The sequence below is a fragment of the Zalophus californianus genome, chromosome 1, assembly GCF_009762305.2.
Source record: "Zalophus californianus isolate mZalCal1 chromosome 1, mZalCal1.pri.v2, whole genome shotgun sequence".
NCBI lineage: Eukaryota > Metazoa > Chordata > Mammalia > Carnivora > Otariidae > Zalophus > Zalophus californianus.
Window position 1 is genome coordinate 168,780,023 of NC_045595.1, and position 21,276 is coordinate 168,801,298.

Sequence of the window (21,276 nt, forward strand, 5' to 3'; positions counted from 1 at the left end):
ACTAATTCAAAAAAAAGTACCTACCCCTGTGCTCATTACAGCATTATTTACAATAGCCAAGATACAGAACAAACTAAGTGTTCACCGATGGATAAATGTGTAAAGATGTGGTCTATATATACAATGGAATGTTAGTCACAAAACTATGAAATCTTGCCATTTGCAACAATATGAATGGATCTTGAGGGAGTTATGCTAAGTGAATAATAAGTGAAACAGAAAGACAAATACTGTATGATTTCACTTACATGTAAACTCTAAAAAACAAAACAAATGAACAAATAAAACAAAACTCGTAGATATAGGGAACAGACTGGTTGTTGCCTGAGAGGAGGGGGATAAAGGAGTGAGTGAAATGAGTGAAGGGGATCAAGAGGTACAAACTCCCAGTCATAAAATAAAAATTCATAGGAATGTCATGTACAGCATGGCGACTATCGTCACATATTGTGTTCCATATTTGAAAGTTGCTAAAAGAGTAGATCTTAAAAGTTCTCATCCTATGTGTCTGCAAGAAAAACTTTCTCAAACGTACTAATTTTGCCTTAAGCTAATTTCAAAACAGGATCCATACTGGGGTGCATGGGTGTCTCAGTCATTTAAGTGTCCAACTCTTGATCTCAGCTCAGGTCTTGAGCTCAGGTCTTGAGCTCAGGTCTTGAGCTCAGGGTCGTGAGTTCAAGCCCCACATTGGGCTCCATGCTGGGCGTAGAGCCTACTTAAAAAAAAATTTGAAAAGGATCCATCCTAAGAAGGGAGGACTTGTATGAATTGTGGAAGTAGTTAAGAAATGCCATGCTTCAGAGCATTCGGAGAGGTAAAGAAGAACTGATAGCTGGTGGTGACAGTTCCATGGGTGTATACATATGTCCAGACTCATCAAATTGTGTACATTAAATCTGTGCAGTTTTGGGGTATTAATGATACCACAATAAAGCTGGTATGGGGTTGGGGGTTTTTTTATTTTATTATTTTATTTTATTTTATTTTATTTTATTTTATTTGTTTTGTTTTATTTTATTTTATTTTATTTTATTATTTTATTTTATTTTATTTTATATTTTATTTTATTTTATTTTATTATTTTATTTATTTTATTATTTTATTTTATTTTATTTTATTTTATTTTATTTTATTTATTTTATTTTATTTTATTTTATTTTATTTATTTGAGAGAGAGAGTGAGTGAGAGAGAAAGAGAGCACAAGCCAGGGGAGAGGCAGAGGGAAAGGGAGAAACAGGCTCCCCACTGAGCAGGGAGACCTGACGTGTGGCTTGATCCCAGGACCCCGAGATCATGACCTGAGTTGGAGGCAGATGCTTAACGACTGAGCCACCCAGGCGCCCCTAAAGCTGGGTTTTTTAAAGGAAAAAAAATGTTCTCATCATAAGAAAAAAATGCGATGATGGATGTTAATGAGACTTACTGTGGTGATCATTTCACAAAGTATACAAAAATCAAATCATTATGTTGTACACCTGAAACTAATAGAATGTTAAATATCAATTATACTTCAATATAAGAAAATAAATAGGAGGAATTGTAGTATCTTTTCTTTTGGGAAGAAAAACAGTGATAGCATATGGCCTCAATGTGTTAATTAACCCAATTGTGGTAATCATCTTACAAAACATACATATGTCAAATCATCATGTTTGTACAATTTAAAACATATAATTTTATTTGTCCATTATATCTCAATAAAGCTGAAAATTAAGAAACAAGAGAAGTACTCACTTCAGCAACACATACACTAAAATTGGAAGGATACAGAGGTTAGCATGGCCTCTGCATAAGGATGACACGTGAATTTATGAAGCGTTCCATATTTTTTAAATAAGTCATGGGATATAAGGTAAGCATGGTGACTATAGCTAGTAATAGTGTATTATATCTGCAGGTTGCTAAGAGAGTAGATTTTAAAAGTTCTTATCACAAGAAAAAAATTTTGTAACTATGTGTGACAATGGATGTTAACTAGAATTATTGTGGTGATAATATCACAATATATTAAAAATATCAAATCATTATGTTGTACACCTGAGACTAATATGACATTGTATGTCAGTTATGTCTCAATATAAAATAAAAATAAATAAATAAGAATATGGTCTCATAAAGTTAAAACCCAGAGCATAAAGCTGACCTCAGAAAAATCAGTCTCCACCCGTGTAAAAGTCATTAGCATAAGCTCCTCCCATCTCCTGCTTTTCTCATTTACATACACTCATTCCATGTACATCACACACACAAACACCAGGTTAGGAGCCAGAGCTAAAGGGAAATGAAGGTCCTGCCTCAGGTTAGGACCATGAGTCACAATGAACTGGGCTCTGGCCCTAACTCTGCCACCTCACCGATAAGTTCCTGGACGTGCCTAAATTTCCATTTCCTCAGCTAGCAAGTGAAAAGAATAGGTCCCACCTCAGAGTAGTGAGGATTATTTTAGGTAAGGCATTGAAGAACTCGGCATAGTACCTGGCGTGTTAATTACCAGTTCTCATTAAATGACGGCCATTAGACATACTTACATTATTACTTCTGAAAAAGAAGTAAACTTAGAGTCACATCAATGACTTTTATTTAAAATTATTTGCAAGGTTGATGCGGAAGAAGAGTTAGTGAAGATGGGTGGGTGGCTCTTTAAATATCTTTCTTTACATTTTTAAGAATAACTTATTCTATTAAAATACCTGTCATTCTCCTTAGTCCCATAAAAGGACAACAGAGCAGATCACACTCTCAACTAAGACATCAGAAGCAGTCAGAGTTGGGTGTGAGTCATGTGGGGGAGCAGAGGCACCGACTGCCCCCTGCAGTCACTCAGCCTCTGTGGGCACTCCTTCACCGCTACCACTACCTGGCCTGGCGTACTGGGGCCCGAAAACCACAGTGGCATCTGGAGACATGATGTGGAAACAAAATACTATTTGGGATCTTTTTCAAGCAAGGGGGGCATATATGCTTCTCCATGTTCTTCCTTCCTAGGGTTCCTTCTTTCCTCCACTTTCTTTTGAGATTTCATCTCCATCCTCAGGCATTCCCTTTTGCTTCTCTCCTTTCTGCTCTCAGGTCCCTGAAAAAGAAAGTTCAGAAAAAGGGTAGAAATGTGCTGACAGCTGACAACGAGCCACATTTCTCCTAACTCTTGGAAATGAACAAAGCCCCGGTCATTTAGTAGACTTCCACATCTTAGTTTCTCATAATAAATTAGCAGAAGCCCAAGGGTGTTGCTAAAGGTTTCAGTCATAAATAAAAGGAATGGGGCCTTGGGTGTCAGTGGACGATCTATGGAGGAAACTCAACCTGTACACAACTCTGACCTATAGAGGGATGTGTTTCACAGTACGATATAATTAATAGTCTCCTGGTGCTTTCTGAAAAGGAATGGAGCAAGTGAATCATATACAGAATGATTCTAACCTCCCAGTATCTACTTCTTTAAATTACATTAACAGTAGGGTTTGTGTTAGGTTCTAATGTGAAGACTATGTAAAGAATGAAGTGTTAAGGAAATGACATCCAGGCACATTAACATTCCCCAGCTGGTTGCCCAGGGGTCCACATTCACTGATTTATTGAACACGTACTACTGTTCTAAGATCAGGAGATACAGCACTAACTTAAGAAACCCAACTTCTTTGATATTACCCCTAGGTGGAGCGTGATAATCAATAAGCCTAAAAAGAAACAAGAAGATCACAGATAGTGATAAGTGCAATGATAATGAGCAAACAGGGTGATCTGATAGGGAAGTATGGGGTGGGAAGGGGGAAGGCTTCTTCATTTCCATGGTCAAGGAGCGTCTTTCGAAGGAATTACTGACTAAAGAATGGCATTGATAAATGTGGTGATGGCATCTACCTATACTTCTATTTTTAAAAATAAATAACGTCATGACTCTTCCCCTCCTTCATGCGAACTGGAAACGCTGGGGAACACCCAAAGGTCTATCAAGTGAATATGCACTGTGATGAGTACCAGTCAGATGAGCAAGATCATGACTCAACCCTGCAGGCTGAGTTATGAGGGTGTCTGGTTACTGCGGTGATGTCAGCTACTCTTCAATGCTAAATTGTTTTTATACCTAGATTATTTCATTTCTATCTATATTGGTCCAGTGGCCAAAGTCACAAAGTGAAACAAATGATGAAGCTGAGATACAGGTTAAGAGAAACTTAAAAATTGTACTAGTTCTGTAAATGTACCCCCAGATTATTTTCATTAGACCTAGCAGTTGTATTAGATCCATCAGCCTGATCAAAGTTCATATGTAGCAGTCATGAATATCTCCAATACTTATAAGAGCAGTATAAAAAAGAGAAAATACAGTGATGATATTTTCAAAATAAAGCAATGGCTTTTCCCTTATTGAGAATAAAGACTATCTGAGAAATGCTTGTAAATAATGAGCTGAAATCTTTTTTCTTATATCATTATTTAGAAACAAAATGTAAAAATTATCAAAATAAGACAACTGAGGTTTTCAATACCAAAATGAAAGAATTTAATGTTGTTGGTCATGATCAGGTCACAAAACTAGTTTCCTGATTTTTTTTTAAGGACTTTTATTTATTTGACAGAGAGAGAGAGACAGAGAGAGAGGGAACACAAGCAGGGGGAGTGGGAGAGGGAGAAGCAGGCCCCCCCACCGAGCAGGATCTTGGGATCATGACCCGAGCTGAAGGCAGACACCTAATGACTGAGCCACCCAGGTGCCCCAATTTCTTGATCTTTTTGATGCTGAAGGACATAAAATTTTAATCTACACATTACTCTACATTTGGCCCCCAGCCAAAATATAAATCAGTTTTAGATTTGCTGATAAACCACACTTTTTAGGGTAGTTAGCTTTAGAAAAGTATGTCAATTGTTAAATAAGAACATGTTTTAAACTATATGTATGTTCTAAATTTTTAATTTTACATAAGGATAAACTTTATAAAATATTCTTTAAAATTGATATAAAATAGGGGCGCCTGGGTGGCTCAGTTGTTAAGCATCTGCCTTCGGCTCAGGTCATGATCCCAGGGTCCTGGGATCCAGCCCCGCATCAGGCTCACTGCTTAGCAGGAAGCCTGCTTCTCCCTCTCCCACTCTCCCTGCTTGTGTTCCCTCTCTCACTGTGTCTCTCTCTGTCAAATAAATAAAATCTTTAAAAAAATAAAATAAAATTGATATAAAATAAAATATTTAATAAAAGTATTTATCCTATATGTTTATATATGTAATATGAAAAAAAAAATAAATGATTTTGTAAATTCCTAGCAGGTTTCTAGGTATTATATGGAATTGTGAAAAGAGTTCTTGGGTCAAAAAGTTGAAAATGCTTTCTTAATTGCCTTGGTACTCAAAAGGAAGAGCTTGGGAAATGAAATATTAGCTAACATTTGATATTTTAGGGATAATGTGATGAGTATCTCTTTAAATAAGAGAACTGATTTCATGTTTACACGCTGTTAGGGCTTATAATGTTAGCGAATGTTATCGTGTAAGCAGTTACATATGATGTGTTGTTATATGAATTTTTTTCTGACGACATCAGAATCAACAAAGAATATCTGTTCAGATTAAAATGTTTTTCAAAATACACTTATACTGTAACTTGCTCCAGAAAAAACTTAAGGCAGATATGTCTCCTGAATTAATATAATTAATGACTTGAACATGTAATTTTAAAACAGGAATTCTGGCACTCCTGTTATATTCCTGCTGAAAGCTCATAGTCTAAATCTAATCATGAGGAAATATCAGATAAACCTAAACTAGGCATCACTCTAAAAGATAGCTGGCCTGTATTCTTCAGATGTCAGTGTCATGAAACACAAGAAAAGACTAAGGAACTGTTCCAGAATAAAATCAATCAGAAGGATGTGAAAATTGGTTGCAACACATGATCTGGAATTTCACAATAGAGAATATTTTTGAGACAACTGGCAAAATCTGAACGAGATCAATAAATTAGATATAAAAGTATTGTATTAGTGTTAATTTCCTGAGTTTAATTATTATACTGTGTTTCTGTAACAGAATGTTCTCCTGTCCTTGTTTGGGGGCTTGGAAGGGGAGAGAAGACATAAGTAAATATAACACATTAACATTTGGAGGGAATCTAAATGAAGAATGGATTTTTTTTTTTGTACTACTCTTACAATACCATTCTAAGTCTGAAACCATTTTTTTAAAACAATATAAAGAAAAGACAAAAGAGGAGCTCTTAATAAGATTTAGATATGGTAACATATCGTGTATCACTAGTTTTTGATGTAGTGTTCAACGATTCATCAGTTGCGTATAACACCCAGTGCCCTATTCCTCTTATGATCAGGTGGAGAGAGCAGCCTGCTGAAGGGGAATCATACACAGGGTCACTCTCTGATAAAAGTGAGGTGCCACCTACGAGGCAAAGATGCATGGTGACAGCACCAACAGCCATCACTGCTAAGCAGAAAGCACTGTGTTCAGACGCACGAAGAGGTAGGAAGCAGCCACATCTTCCTCTCTACATTCACAGAGCGTAGCTCAAGAACCAGGTGGCAACATGCCTGGTCACTTATTTGTTCTGCCTACTACACGGCAGAGACATATTAGTGTTCCTGTTTTGCAAAATAAAACCAAAACCAAAAAATAAAAAAAGTTATTTTGCTCAAGGCCACTCAGTGAACATGTTGCAGAGTTCAAAAAATATCCCCAAATTAATTGATCCTCTAGTGTATGACTTTATGTATCAAGTTTGGCATCATCAATGGAGTTTCTAGTCTTCCCCCATTTCATGTCTATCTCTCCTTTGTGCTTTGTTTAGACTCCCACAGGTCACTGGGAATGCCTGGACAGCTCCTACTCCTGGAATCTTACTAGTGTTTAGAGAATTCCTTCTGCATATTTTTTAGAAGTATAGGGGAGGGCGCCTGGGTGGCTCAGTCAGTTAAGCGTCTGCCTTCGGCTCAGGTCATGATCCCAGGGTCCTGGGATGGAGCCCTGCAACAGGCTCCCTGCTCAGCGGGAAGCCTGCTTCTCCCTCCCCCTTTGCCCCTCCCTGGCTTGTGCTCTCTCTTGCTCACTCTCTCTCTCTCTCTCTCAAATAAATAAATAAAATCTTAAAAAAAAAAATAGAAGAACAGGGAAACACACCACCATCATACACTGTTTGCTACTGGATTAAATATTGAAAGGACAGGAACAGTTGGGGTAGTTTTTCTGTTCTTCAAAGAGTGAAAGAAGAACAAGTCACAATTATTTATAAGATTGACAAAAAGAGTCTCAAAGAACCAGAGGACCTTGGTAACAAAAACATTCCACCTATGGTCCTCCAGGAATTTTCCTATACCAGGTGTCTCCAATAAAAATAACAAAAAAATATACATCTGGGCTATCTAAAACTGTCATTTTTCAAAGACCTCATCACTAGGCTGTAAATGAAGAAGTTAGATTTGTTCTCCTCAAACTTGGGGAGGACAAATCCTTTGGGTTTTCTCTTCTAAAGTGGTTAAATGTTCAATAACTGTTACGTACCAAAGAGACAGAGCGTTTGGTTCTAAAGCACAGTTCCTGTTCAAAGGACTCTGAAAATGCTTGAATTTTGGAACGGGAGCTTCCTTTTGATTCCAGTGGCTCCTTGAATGACTCATCCACTGAACATTTTCTGTAATCCAGCATGTGGGTATGGCATCGAAATCCCTCGTCCTCATGAGAATGCCTTCTGGGACGGCTGTCAGATGATGTGATTCTGGGAAGCACAGGAAACTGGGAATACAGAATAAAAATTTTTGCAATATAAAGAGATGGTACAATGTTAGCACAGGGACAGAATATCCATAAATTACCAACTAAACAAATCTCATGTTGAACTGAAATTTTATCTTTTTGATCAGTAGGGCCTTCCTCCTACAATGAAGTAGAATCAATTAGTTAAAACATTAAGGATAATATCCCAAGACTAGCTTTGTTCATCCTTTACCATGAGGGTAGAATAATGAAGCATTCCAAGCCTTAAACTGACATGTAAAAAGAATTTCCAAAATTATAAAAAAAAATTTAATGAAGTCATAAATGTTTAAGAAATAATACAACAGTGAATAGTTATATGATTTCTATATGGAGAAAGAATTTCTAAGCAAAAGAACAATGGGAAAAGTCATAGGAAATATTAATTTAATTACATAAAAATAAAGCCAATATACATCACAAGCAATATAAACAAAATTAATGGTAGATTTAAAAACATAAAAAGTATTTGCTGCATGTCAGTAATGTTTAATAAATATCCTGAAAATAAATAAGTATATCTCACATGCATACAGGGAAACACAGAGGTCATATGATACAATAACATCGATGTTAAAATCACAATTGGAAAATAATCAAAGGACAGACAGCTCAGAGAAGGCAATTTTTGAAAGAAATGTTCTCTCAATTTCTCTCACTTCCCAACTCGCTCTAATCCAGCTTTTGCACGCAAGCTGATTTTGGTCAGGATATTGATCTCAATGTTGCCAAATTCTGTGCACTTTTGGTCTTTAATCATTCCGTGGCATTCAATCCAGTAGCCCGTGTGCCCCCCCGCACCCCAGAAACAATCTTTCCTTGTCTTCTACCACTGCACCCTCAAGGGTGATCTTTCTGCCACAGTGTTTGAGACATTTTTGCTCACTTCTCCTTCTAGCTGCTCATAACTTTTGGAGTTCCTCCAGGTTCTAAACTAGTTTTCCTTCCCTTCCTTTCCTTGCTCACATTACACTGTCTCCCTAAATATCTCAGCCTCAGGCTTCAATTTCTAGCTATCATCTGATTTCCTAATTTATGTTGTTAGCCCAGACATCTCCTTTGAGTTTCTGCTCCCTCAAGCTCCCCCTGGCCAAGTATCCCACTGGCACTCACCCTGACTTGGGCAAATCTGACTTCATCACCTCTCTTCCCCAAACCTGCTCCTCACGTGCCCCCTAACTTAGAAGATGGTATCACCATTCATTCAGTTACTCAGACCCGTAACTCAGGAGCTACTCTTCACGTTCTCTTGCCAAGTCAGTAGATTCCATCTCTCAAATGTCTCTCAAAAACTATCCACGCTTTTCCAGCATCACTGTTACTACCGTAATCCAAGCCACCCAGATTATAGAAGCAGCCTCCCATGGTGGACATCCTATATCCACTCTTACCCATTTATTTTGTCGTTCCCAGAGCAGCCAGAGTAGTCAGGACACCAACCAAGTCACATCTGATCACTTTTTATTTTGTACCTCATCTTGCACCACCCACACTTTCATGGACGGCCTCACTGGTTAGTCACTTCCTCCAGCTCAACTGCTCCTACCCAACACAAGGGGGTCCTCTCTGCTCATGACAGTGCACCACCCTACCTCATTACCCCAGGACATGGTTAATCATACTTCATTCATTCTGCACTTTCACAGAAACCCTTCCCTACCACCCTGGGTGGTTCGGGTCCCAGTTCGATGCCCTGCTGAGGTCTCATACTCCTCCTATATGATACTTATCACAACCATAATCAATATTTTGGGTGATTTTGTTACATGTCTCTCCTCCATTAGACTACATGCCCCATCGTATCAAGGGCTATGTTTCATTCTCTGCTAGAATCCCAGTATCCAGCGCTTTGCCCTATTCACAACATGAGTTCATTAAATATATACTAGATGAGGGGCACCTCAGTCAGAAGAGTATGTGACTCTTGAGCTCTGAGTTGTGAGTTTGAGCCCCATGTCAGGTGTAGAGATTATTTAAAAATAAAATCTTTTTTTTTAAAGATTTTTACTTATTTATTTGACAGAGAGAGACACAGTGAGAGAGGGAACACAAGCGGGGGGGTGGGAGAGAGAGAAGCAGGCTTCCCGCAGAGTGGGGAGCCCAATGCGGGGCTTGATCCCAGGACCCTGGGATCATGACCTGAGCCGAAGGCAGACGCTTAATGACTGAGCCACCCAATGCCCCCAAAATAAAATCTTAATTAAAAATAATTTTATATGTAAGATGAATAAATGTAAAAGAAAAAGAAATACCAGCTGGTAAAAAATGTTGATGCTTACTAGTAGCCAAAAACTATGGAAAATGAAATAATATACAATTTTGTCTTTCAGGTATCAAAAAAATGTTATTTAATGGTACCAACACTGGCAAGAGTGCAGGGAGATAGGCACTTGTCTTCCTTGCTGATAGGACTACAAATATGTACATCCTTCCTAGAAAGCTGTTGGCAGTGTGTGTCAGAGGGCTTAAAATATTCCCCTCCTTGGATCTATCCATTGCATGTTATAATTTGCTGAATTGTGTCCCCCTACCCCAAACTCATATATTGAAGTCTTATGTGAGTACATCAGATTATGACTATATTTGGAGATAGGGCCTCTAACAATTAAGTTAAAATGAGACCATTATGGTGGGTTCTACTCCAGTCTGACTGGTGCTCTTATAAGAAAAAGAAATTTGGATACACAGAGAGACACGAGGGATATGCTTACACAGAGGAAAGAGGACCATGTGAGAAGCAGCAAGAAGGTGGCCACCTGTAAACCAAGGAAAGAGACCTTGGAAGAAACCAAACCTGTTGACACCTTTATCTCAGACTTTTAACCTCCAGAACTGTGAGAAAATAAATTTCTGCCCTAAGTCACCCAGTCTGTGGTATTTTGTTATGGCAGTCTGAGCAAACTAACACACATATCTAGAAATTTTCTCTCAAACAATAATCAAAAATATGTTTAAAGATTTGTACAGCTACTAAAAGATAGGAAGTAAATTTATATATATTATTCCATTTATTATAGGTAAGACATGGTACTGGCTGCTTTGGATAAATTGGGGAACCAAACAGGCAAAGTGTCCCCCTCTTGGAGACTATGTTGGGAGATGGAATTTATTTATTTATTTTTAAAGATTTTATTTATTTGACAGAGAGAGACACAGTGAGAGAGGGAACACAAGCAGGGGGAGTGGGAGAAGGAGAAGCAGACTTCCTGCTGAGCAGGGAGCCCAATGTGGGGCTCAATCCCAGCACCCTGGGACCATGATCTGAGTCAAAGGCAGACGCTTAATTACTGAGCCACCCAGGGGCCCCGGGAGATGGAATTTAAACAAAAAGGGCATATGCCTACAGCCTTGGCCAAATGCTATAAAGGAAAAGTTCAAGGTGCACAGAGAGGACAAAACAAGGTAAAATCATGTATGTTCGGGTGGGTGTTGGAGTGGCTAGGAGGATCAGGGAAGACTTTTGTGAAGGTGTGATGATAAAGATACGATCTGAAGGATGAGCAGGGTTAATTAGGGAACAGGGAACAGTTTTCTACCTCAGGATGAGCCCCATATGTTCAGAGGCACTGCCACAGAAAAGCTTGCCGGAGTGGAAGGAAAAGAAGCCTATTGAGTGTGAGCATCTGGGAGAAGGGAGTGGTGAGAAGGGCTTGAAGTAGGGTAGTATCATAAGATGGGCAATCTTAAAACATACCCAAATGTTTTGAAAGGTTTTCTTTGTGCTATGGGATTGGTTTTTTAGTATTTTCCAAGTTTTCTGCAGTGACGGTGTATTATATTATCAGGGAAAAAAATGATACTTTCAAAATTTGAGACTGAGACACAGAAGGACAGATACTGAATGACTGCACTTACTTGAAGTATCTAAAATCGTCAATCCCATAGAAGCAAGAAATAGAATAGGGGTTGCCAGGGCCTGAGAAAATGGGGAAATGGGAAGTGGCTTATCAATGGGTATAAAATTCCAGTTATGCAAGATGAGTGAGCACTAGAGATGTACGGTACAACATGTGCTTCTCATTAACTGGATTGCACACTTAAAAATCTGCCAAGAGGGTAGATCTCATGTTAGGTGTTCTGACCACAATAAAACTTTAAAAATGAAATTTAAAAATTTGAGGCTGGGAATGAAATGAGGTTGTTTATACAAACGTTCTCTTCCACTGAGAGGCCTAAAAAGAACAGCAAGTGTTTTATCACAATATAAATGGAGTATATACTTAATATCTCCTATCAGATAGGTCTTTTGGTTCCTTTGTTGTGTTGTGTGACTTTGTGGGAAACAGGCTTAAAAGAGCTCTCTCACTGATTACAGGGAGAAGTTCTCATTTTTAAATATGTGTATGTACCATGCAAGTTTTACTTTTTGGGATTTTATTTGCCCTTCCAATGTAATTTTCCTGGCAAAGACATGAAATAGTGCCCTACATACATGGCTTGCTTTGACCAAGTATGCCCTTGTCACCCCACAGCCACAGACTAGGCTTATAGCTCTCTCTCCCACACTGTGAAGCAGCATCTGGCCCATGGAATGGGATCCCTTCACTCTGAGCTCAGCAGCTGGGGTCCCAGATGGCAAAGCAACAAAGCATGCTGCAGGTGCCACCTTTAGGGCATAACGACCCAGTTCCCTGACCTGCACACAGAAGAGTGTGCTCAGCACCACAGCTCTTTCCACTGTGACTCCAGAAGACAATTCCTATTGAAGAAAAAACCCTATGCACTCTCTGACCCAAGGCATAGAAGAAATTAGTGTGGGGTGGGAGTGGGTGGGGGTGCCTGGGTGGCTCAGTCCTTAAGCGTCTGCCTTTGGCTCAGGTCAGGATCCCAGGGTCCTGGGATCGAGCCCCGCATCAGGCTCCCTGCTCAGCAGGAAGCCTGCTTCTCCCTCTCCCACTCCCCCTGCTTGTGTTCCCTCTCACGCTGTGTCTCTCTCTGTCAAATAAATATATAAAATCTTTAAGAAAAAAAAAAAAATTAATGGGGAGCCTGGCAGATTTGGTTCCCAGTGAGAGCCTTCTTGCTGCCTTGCAGATGGCCGCCTTGTCTCTGTGTGCTCATCTGGCCTTTCCTCAGTGCATGCTGCTGAAGAGAGAGAGAGAGAGAGATAAAGAGCAAGCTCTCTGGTGTCTCTGTTATCCCATCTGACAGGGCCCCACCTCATGAGCTCATCTACATCTAATTACCTCCCAAAGGCATCATCTCCAAAACCACCCACTTTGGAGGTTAGAGCTTCAGCATATGAATTTGGTGGGTGCGGGGGAGACCTTCAGTCCATAACAGAATATATGCCACATGCCAACCTTTAGTATAAAATTCCCTCCTGTCTTCTCACTGTAGTATAAATGAGAAAGAGAAACATGAAAGAGAAGGAGGGAAAGGCAAAATGAAAGACTTTTTGCAGCAATTAACTGACGCATCATCATCTGGAAAAAAAAATTCTAACTTTCAACACTTCCAACACATAATAATAATAAGCATAGGTGCTTATTAAGTACCAGGCAATGTCCTAATTACATTAGAGAAATTATTCACTGAATCTTCACTACACCCTTATGCGTTATCCGCTATTACCGTCAATCCCCTTTACATATGGGGACTCTGAGGCAGAGAGAGGTAACTGAATCAGTTATCCTGCTAGTGGTAGACCCTGGAAGCCTGGCTTCCTCTGGAGCCCTCCCTTCACCCTCCTTAGCCACTCTACTCTTCTGCCTTCCCAGCAACTCCTCTACATCTAGTAGAAGACAGAAAACAAATCTGTAGAACATTACGCTAAAAGTCCTTCCGCAGAATTGTCACTGTTGCCTGCAACTATCACTAGTTTTGGGGCGCCTGGACCGCTCAGTTGGTTAAGTGCCTCCTTCAGCTCAGTCATGATCCCAGGATCCTGGGATCAAGCCCCACATTGGGCTCCCTGCTCGGCTCCTTCTCCCTCTGCCCCTCCCCCGCTTGTGCTCGCTCGCTCTCTCTCTCAAATAAATAAATAAAATCTTAAAAAAAAAAAACAAAAACACTGGGGTGCCTGGGTGGCTCGGTCGTTGGGCGTCTGCCTTCAGCTCAGGTCATGGTCCCAGGGTCCTGGGATCGAGCCCTGCATCGGGCTCCCTGCTCGGCGGGAAGCCTGCTTCTCCCTCTCCCACTCCCCCTGCTTGTGTTCCCTCTCTCACTGTGTCTCTCTCTCTGTCAAATAGACAAATAAAATCTTAAAAAAAAAAAAAAACTACTATAACTAGTTTCTTGTTGGGGATTAAGGCATTGTCTCCTACTGAAATGAAACATAAATTTAAACTGAAAAACAAGAAACTACGTTAGTCATGAAACTTTAGGATATTCCCTCTCTTCGGGTTTGTGAGAAATCCTCTCAGGGGACCTTGCTCCGCCCTACCCATGTAGTGAGCAACTGCAGGAGAACCACCTGTAGTGAGATACTATAATGATGAGAGTGTGTAGCCATGAGTATGACCTGACTAGGTCATTCAGGGAAAAAAATAAAAATTAAAAATATTTTCTATTGCTTTAAGTTGAGAATATGAAGAGAGAATATAAAAAAATGGTTAAAGGTGATTATTTTTAAAAAGAAAAAAATCCATTAGTTACAGACAGGTAGAGGCTCATATTATATCCCCTCAAATGATATCATGTGGGCAAGCACATACTGTGCCTACCTTGAAACATAGAAGAAGCCCTGGAAAAGTCCATCCGGAGTTAGCAAAGCCCTAGGCCAGGGGACTCAGTTCCTCCTTGAAGAGTTCTTTCATTTTAGCATAATCCTCCCTCCCACTAGGCCCAACAATGTTAAGAGAACCATGATAAGCTGAAGAACATGCAGAACAATGTTAAGAGAACCATGGTAAGCTGAAGAAGATGACTAGAGAGCTGGATACACTAAAGTATTAAAAAGCCACTTTCAGTGAGCAGAATAAATAAGGAATATGGAAACTGTTTTACTTCAAGTTTGTATTCATGTGGTGCTGGGAGGTAGAAGGCACATCTGTTCAGTTCACAAAAGAGACTTCACATTACTTTCCTTTTTTTCATCAAGAACATCAGGACAGTAACGATAGGTTTTTTAATTTACTTTAAGTCAGTGATCACAGATTATTATATTGAGTCTTGTCAAAAAGTGGTGTTCTCTGAGAAGAACCAAGCTTTACCCCTTGTCTGCCTTGCTCTTTCTGCCAGATTTGTATTTTCCACTAGACTGGAAGTTCCACAAGCACAGAGATCATGTATGTCTTCTTGTACCCTCTACATGCCCTGCATACCTGGCACATAGTAAGTGTTCAGTAAATATGTTCAATGAATTAATAAGGCTCCATCGCTATGGTTTTGCAGGAATCGTGAGGCTAAAAACCATGTTAGAAACCACCTTCAAGGGGTGCCTGGGTGGCTAGGTCGTTAAGCATCTGCCTTCGGCTCAGGTCATGATCCCGGGCTCCTGGGATCGAGCCCCGCATCAGGCTCCCTGCTCTGCGGGGAAGCCTGCTTCTCCCTCTCCCACTCCCCCTGCTTGTGTTCCCTCTCTTGCTGTGCCTCTCTCTGTCAAATAAATAAATAAAATCTTTAAAAAAATGCAAAAAACAAACCAGAAACCACATTCAAATGGGAAAGGAAGGGAAAGCTCTTCTCTTCCTAAGCATGTAATATGGATGGATATAGGTTATTAATAGGTTATGAGAGGGAAGAGCCTTAGATGGGAGCAGTGGGGAGAGAGAAAAAGAGACAAGGCTAAGAGTAAGCTTTTCTTTTTAAGTTATTGATTGAGCTCAAAGCAAAACACACACACACAAAATGAAAACCTAATTTGTTCTCTGATCTCTAAAGTAAGAAAAATCTGAGCACATTTTAGAATTAGAAAAGTTAACTATCCAATACAGGCTCTTGTCATAAATATATGGCGTTCTGTGACTGGAACTGGACATTCAGACCCCTGACTATTTCCCAGGATGTGCCCACGTCACCCTGGGTCCCCTGCTCTGTGTTTTGCCCTCACACTCTCTACTCTATTCGGTCAGGTGCTCATTTTTATTCCATGCTTTGTCTCCTTAAATAAACACATACTTTCTGCATATAGTCTGATAATTTTGGAATTCACTGTTGACTTAGAGAATCTAAACAGGTTAATTCAGGCAAATGCCCGAAGCTAGTATGAGCAGGAAGAGATATACAGACACTGTGTACAAATGCCCCATGTAACAAATTCTGCGGAGTCCCAATAGTTTGAGGCAAACAACATTGCAACCTAAAACTGGATTCCCTAGTGGATTATCTCAGTTTTAAAGGTCTAATAGGTGCTCAAATTTATTCAACAAAACTGTATTTTATGTCATTTGTTTTTATTTCATATTTTGTTTTCATATTTTCAACAGTACTAAAGGGCTGTTGAGATAAATAGCAAATCACAGTTTTTCTCTTTGTTTCCTCTTGGTTCTAGCTATCTGGAAACTGGAAACTAATTGTACTTCAGGTTCACTCATTGTGAATACCTCACTTGAAGTGGAACATAAGAGATTAAAATGAGAGAGTGATAAACAGGTGTTTATTTACAACAGAATCATGGACAGTTAGAAGAGTTCCCAGAAATCATCCAGTCCAGCCTCTCGTCTTTTTTACATAAGGAACCTGAAGCTCAAAGAGCTGTTGCAACTTGCCCTTTGTCCCTGAGTATGCATTTGGTAAGAAATCTACTTTCAAATATTTGTGTCTTAAAGAGGTCTCATTCCTCAAATTTGCCGGTCACGGGGAGTAAAAGGGATTGCCTTACCCACCGTAATATCCCTCATAGGCATTATGCATCTGGGAACTCTGAAGCTAAAACTCAAATAAAATAACGTTGCCCCAAAACGTACATGATTCTGGGGTTGACAGAAGCAAGTTGGGGAGGTATTCTCTATAGCTAGAATCCTAAGTGACCTGCAAAAAAGAAAAGCTATATTCTTGCTGTGTAACTGTGAAGCAGAGGATGCAGGTCTCCACTGCAGAGTCTTCCAGCCGTGCAGCTGAGTGGAGAGAACTGCTGCCTGCACCTGCCGCTGAGTCCTCACCTGGTCAGGCCCACCTGTTCTGCAATCAGGAGCTTTCTCCTGCTTCCATCTTGCTCCCTAGACACTGGGTGCTCTGCTGCCCTATGGAAAAGTAGTGCTGAGGGCAGAAAAATTTGGGTTCCCTCTCCCCTCGGGAAACCAAAGGGGAACCAGAAGAAAACGTGTATCAAATTTATCAAAGGTAGTGATTTATGATGTGGAATCGCCAATTCTTTAGAGGTCATCAAATCATGGAGCTATTTTCAGTATTTCAAAAAAAGTAGTGGAAATCACACACTGATCCATGCCTGATGCTACACAGACTAATTTATAACATCAAGTTTCTTTCCTTTGGCTGGAATCCTATTAACCCTCAGGAGGATTGTCTCAGGTTTATCAGGAGCTCTGAATAGTAGTTAAAGGTATCTTAGGCTACTAAAAAGGAAGAAATCTTCACCTAATAAATGAAAATCAGGTCCCCCGGAGGACAAGATAAAATAATAAAAGGGACTTTTGTGGGTATAAAAAGGTTTAGAAGTACTGATTTTTAACCAGAGAAGATTTTATACCAAAGGCCTCTTCAAAAATTATCTAATAGAAATCCCCCTCCCTTAGTCCAGCTCTCCCCTGGTTCTCTGATCATAACTCACTGGGCAGGGCAGGGAGGTTTTCCTGTAAGTGGCATCTTGTGATCCGTGGTGGTCCCGGAGTCCTCTCCCATTCTCTTCTATCCAGCCGTGACCCCAGAAGCTGCTCATCCATTTGGCGAAAGACACATCATCATCGTCATCATCTTTGTGCTCCATGTGTAGGTGATTCAAATTCTCGAAGACCTGCCCCTAAATTTGAGAGAGGGAAATATCATCCAACAGGGCTGACCTGATGAAACCCAGGATCTCCCCCAAAGACAAAATGAAACTGGTATTTTCAAATGCTCTCCGATAACGGGATCCTTAAGGGAGAAAGATTTACTAAACAACCACTTCATTATCAGGCAGCCTCGGGGAGTGTCTATTTATAAATTGTGCAGCCCACATTCCCTCCCCTCCCCCTGTCTTTTTAAAATTGAGGCTTTTTAATCCTTCCATTGCTGGGGCTTGTGTCTCCAAGCCTAAGGGTGGGAAGCACAGTCCACCACCTGGTTTTCCCTGTGCTCTGCTGCCAATGACATGTAATGACATGTGATGGCATCTCCAGCTGTCAATGATGATGGAGCATGACCCTTATAATATGCCTGTCAGCTCCAGGCTAGCTCTGAAATGGGGCCACTTACAAGGGACAGACTGACTACAGCCTGCAAGATGGCCAGCTATTGGCATGCTATATCTACTGCTAGATACACTCCTAATAAATAAAATTGATATTGATACAAAAATCCAGCTCCTGGGTTTAAGGAAACAGGTTTTTTTATTGATGTATTATTTATATCTGTATAAATCATACATGTATAATGTACAAACCTTAAGTGTATAGTTTGATGAATTTTTACATACATGTACCCGTACGTAACCACCACCATGCAGGTGAAGACATAAAACATTTTCAGCACCCCAGCTGGCTCCCTTTTTCCTTCTTCCAATCCATCCTCCCTCCAAAAGATTATGACTTCTAACCACTATCACTACAGATTAATTTTGCCTGTTTTTGAACTTTCTTTCAATGGAATTATACAGAATGTATTATTTTGTGTCATTCAACATTATGTTGGTAAGATTTATCCATATTTTTGTGCTAATGGTAGTTCATGCTTTATAGTACTACACTGTATGAATATCCCACATTTTAAAAAAATCCCTCTCTTGCTGTCTCTCTCTCTGTTGGAAAATAAATGAAATCTTAAATAAATAAATAAATTCAGTCTACTACCGATGGTCATTTGGGACTATCATTTGCATTGTTTCTAGGTGAGGTGTTATAAATAGAACTTCTGTGAACATTATAGTCCTTGTTTTTTAGTAGGTCTTTTTTTTTTTGAGATAACAGGACTAATAAATTTATTAAGCCCCTCCTTTGTGCCAGGTATGAAGTCAAATATTTTACGTATGCTATTTTCATTATAACAACACTGTGACTGGGAGATTTGTATCACATTTTATAGATAAGCACATTGAGATTCAAATAGATCATCACTTGCCTGAGGTGAAATTACTACTAAGCAGCACAGCCAAGTCTGAAGCAAGGAGTAGAATAATGAAGTCCAGACCCTTCCACCATTCCACCAGTATTCCAAGAAACCTTTGATAAAGCTTGCATTCTTAGGCGGAGTTATTCCTGACCATTTTCTATATGAAAACTCTTCCTTAAGCTACAAAAAGACAAGCTTAATAATTGTGACCAGTGTTCCTAGAGCATGGCACCACAATTTCTAAGTTAGTAAGGAAAAGTAACCAAACCCTAAAATAGCTTGCAACATTTTTATTTGTTTTAAATAGTGAGAGATGCAGGTTTGTTACTTTGTAATATTTTTATTACAGAATACAGAAAGCCTGCTTCTCAATGACCCAGATGAGAAAGGAAAAGTTACAACTATAACCGTATGCCACTGCTATTGATTGTCTCTGTTATTAAAGAAAGAAAGGTAACTTCTCTTGGGGAAGCAGGACCAGCTATGTCCACAAAACTTTACAGATAAACCTCTTCTTTTCTATTCCTCTTAAGACAGAAATGTCTTTTCTTCCAATTTCAGAAACAAAAATAAATAAATCTATGATCAGGGGATAGAAAAACCAGAACAGGTCATACCTAATTACTGCTTAAAAGTATTTTGAAGAAAAGAAATACGACTTTATTTTAAAAGTTCTTTGAAGGGCGCCTGGGTGGCTCAGTCGTTAAGCGTCTGCCTTCAGCTCAGGTCATGATCCCAGGGTCCTGGGATCAAGCCCCGCATTGGGCTCCCTGCTCAGCAGGAAGCCTGCTTCTCCCTCTCCCACTCCCCCTGCTTGTGTTCCCTCTCTCTCTGTCTCTCTCTAACAAATAAATAAATAAAATCTTTAAAAAAATTAAAAAATTAAAAAAATAAAACCTCTTTGAGTGACACCTATCTCTTGGCATTCTGAACCCTTCTTTTAAGGCCTTACAGACAGAAGCAATTTAAATATTGGAAAATGTGCATATATAAATATGGAGATTTATTATGAGGAATTGGCTCATGTAATTATAGAGACTGATAAACTTCACAATCTGCCATCTGCAAGCTAGAGACCCAGAAAAACCAGTGGTGTAATTTAGTCCAAGTCTAAAGGCCTGATAACCAGGGGAGCCAATGGTGTAAATCCCAGTCCAAGGTCAGAAGAAGTTGAGATGTGATATCCCAGCTTATGCAGTGAGGCAGAAAAAAAGAGCAAATTCCTCCTTCCATCTTTTGTTCTGTTTAGACCCTCAGCTGACTGGATGAGGCCTGCCACACTGGGGAGGACAATCTACTTTATTGAGTCCATCATTTCAAATGCTAATTTCATCTAGAAGACACATCCGGAAATAGTGTTTAATCTGGGCACTCCATAAAATTGACATGTAAAAATTAACCATCACAGGCACTAATCCCATTCACGAAGGCCCCACCCTCTCATCTATTTACCACCCAAAGGCTCTACCTCCAAACCATCATATTGGGGATTAGGCTTCAACATATGAATTTTGTAGAATCACAACATCCAGTCCATAGCAGGGTACCACATAAACGGCACCCAGTAAAAACCGGGGGCACTAAGTCTCTAATGAGCATGTAGACAACATTTCACACATGTTGCCAAAACTCATTACTGGAAGAATTAAGCACATCCTATAAGACTTCAATGGGCAAAGCAAAAACAACAAAAGAAAGCTTTTGGAAGCTTGTGCCTGGCTTTCTTCAGACTTTACCCAATATGCCTTTCCCTTTTTTGGATTTTGCTCTGTATCCTTTCAGTGTAATAAATCTTATCCATAAGTATAACTATATAATGTGGATTCTTTTAGCAAATCCTTAAACTGGGGGTGAAAGTTGGTGTCGGAACTGGGATTTATTAAAAACAACCCTGACTCATTGAAATATAGCTAAAACAGTGCTTGGAGAAAGGAAGTATGAAGGGGATATAATTATGAACCTTCACATCCCAATGGCTACCTAGTCATCTGTGGTATGAAACAGCAGCTGAGATGCTGTCTGTTCTGGAAGGTGAAGGTTACCTATGGAATTTGAAAATGATAGGTCCAACCCTAGAAGAATTGGATCCATTGGTCGCTTTTGGCTGTGGTAGCTAAGGTGAAGGAATTAAAAAGTACAGTCTGGGTGATGTCTTTAGGTTTTGTTCTCCCCCTCAGATGGGAAGAGAAAGGGTTCAAACACTCCCAAAAAACATTTCAGGTGAGCCAAAATGTTGTATGTTTGTATTGCTCACTCCTCCAAGTGGGAGGAAATAAGATTAAGTCAATCCCAAGGCTGGCACAAACTTTAGACAAATCAGAAAAAAAGAAGAGGGGGAAAAAACACTCTACCCACTGGTGCAG

General features: G+C 39.7%; 1 protein-coding gene and 1 non-coding gene across 2 annotated transcripts; one reads left to right on the forward strand and one right to left on the reverse strand.

Annotated features, from left to right (window-relative positions):
- Positions 1 to 1,698: 1,698 nt before the first annotated feature.
- LNP1 (leukemia NUP98 fusion partner 1) lies at positions 1,699 to 19,041 on the reverse strand. The gene is given in 5 exon segments (XM_027585115.2): positions 1,699 to 3,077; positions 7,514 to 7,744; positions 17,439 to 17,627; positions 18,923 to 18,996; positions 18,999 to 19,041. Coding segments are annotated over 5 exon segments (687 nt in total). The 3' UTR covers positions 1,699 to 2,927.
- On the forward strand, positions 1,731 to 1,834 carry LOC113919047. Its single transcript, XR_003518790.1, has one exon. It is a non-coding gene; the product is annotated as a U6 spliceosomal RNA (small nuclear RNA).
- Positions 19,042 to 21,276: the final 2,235 nt, after the last annotated feature.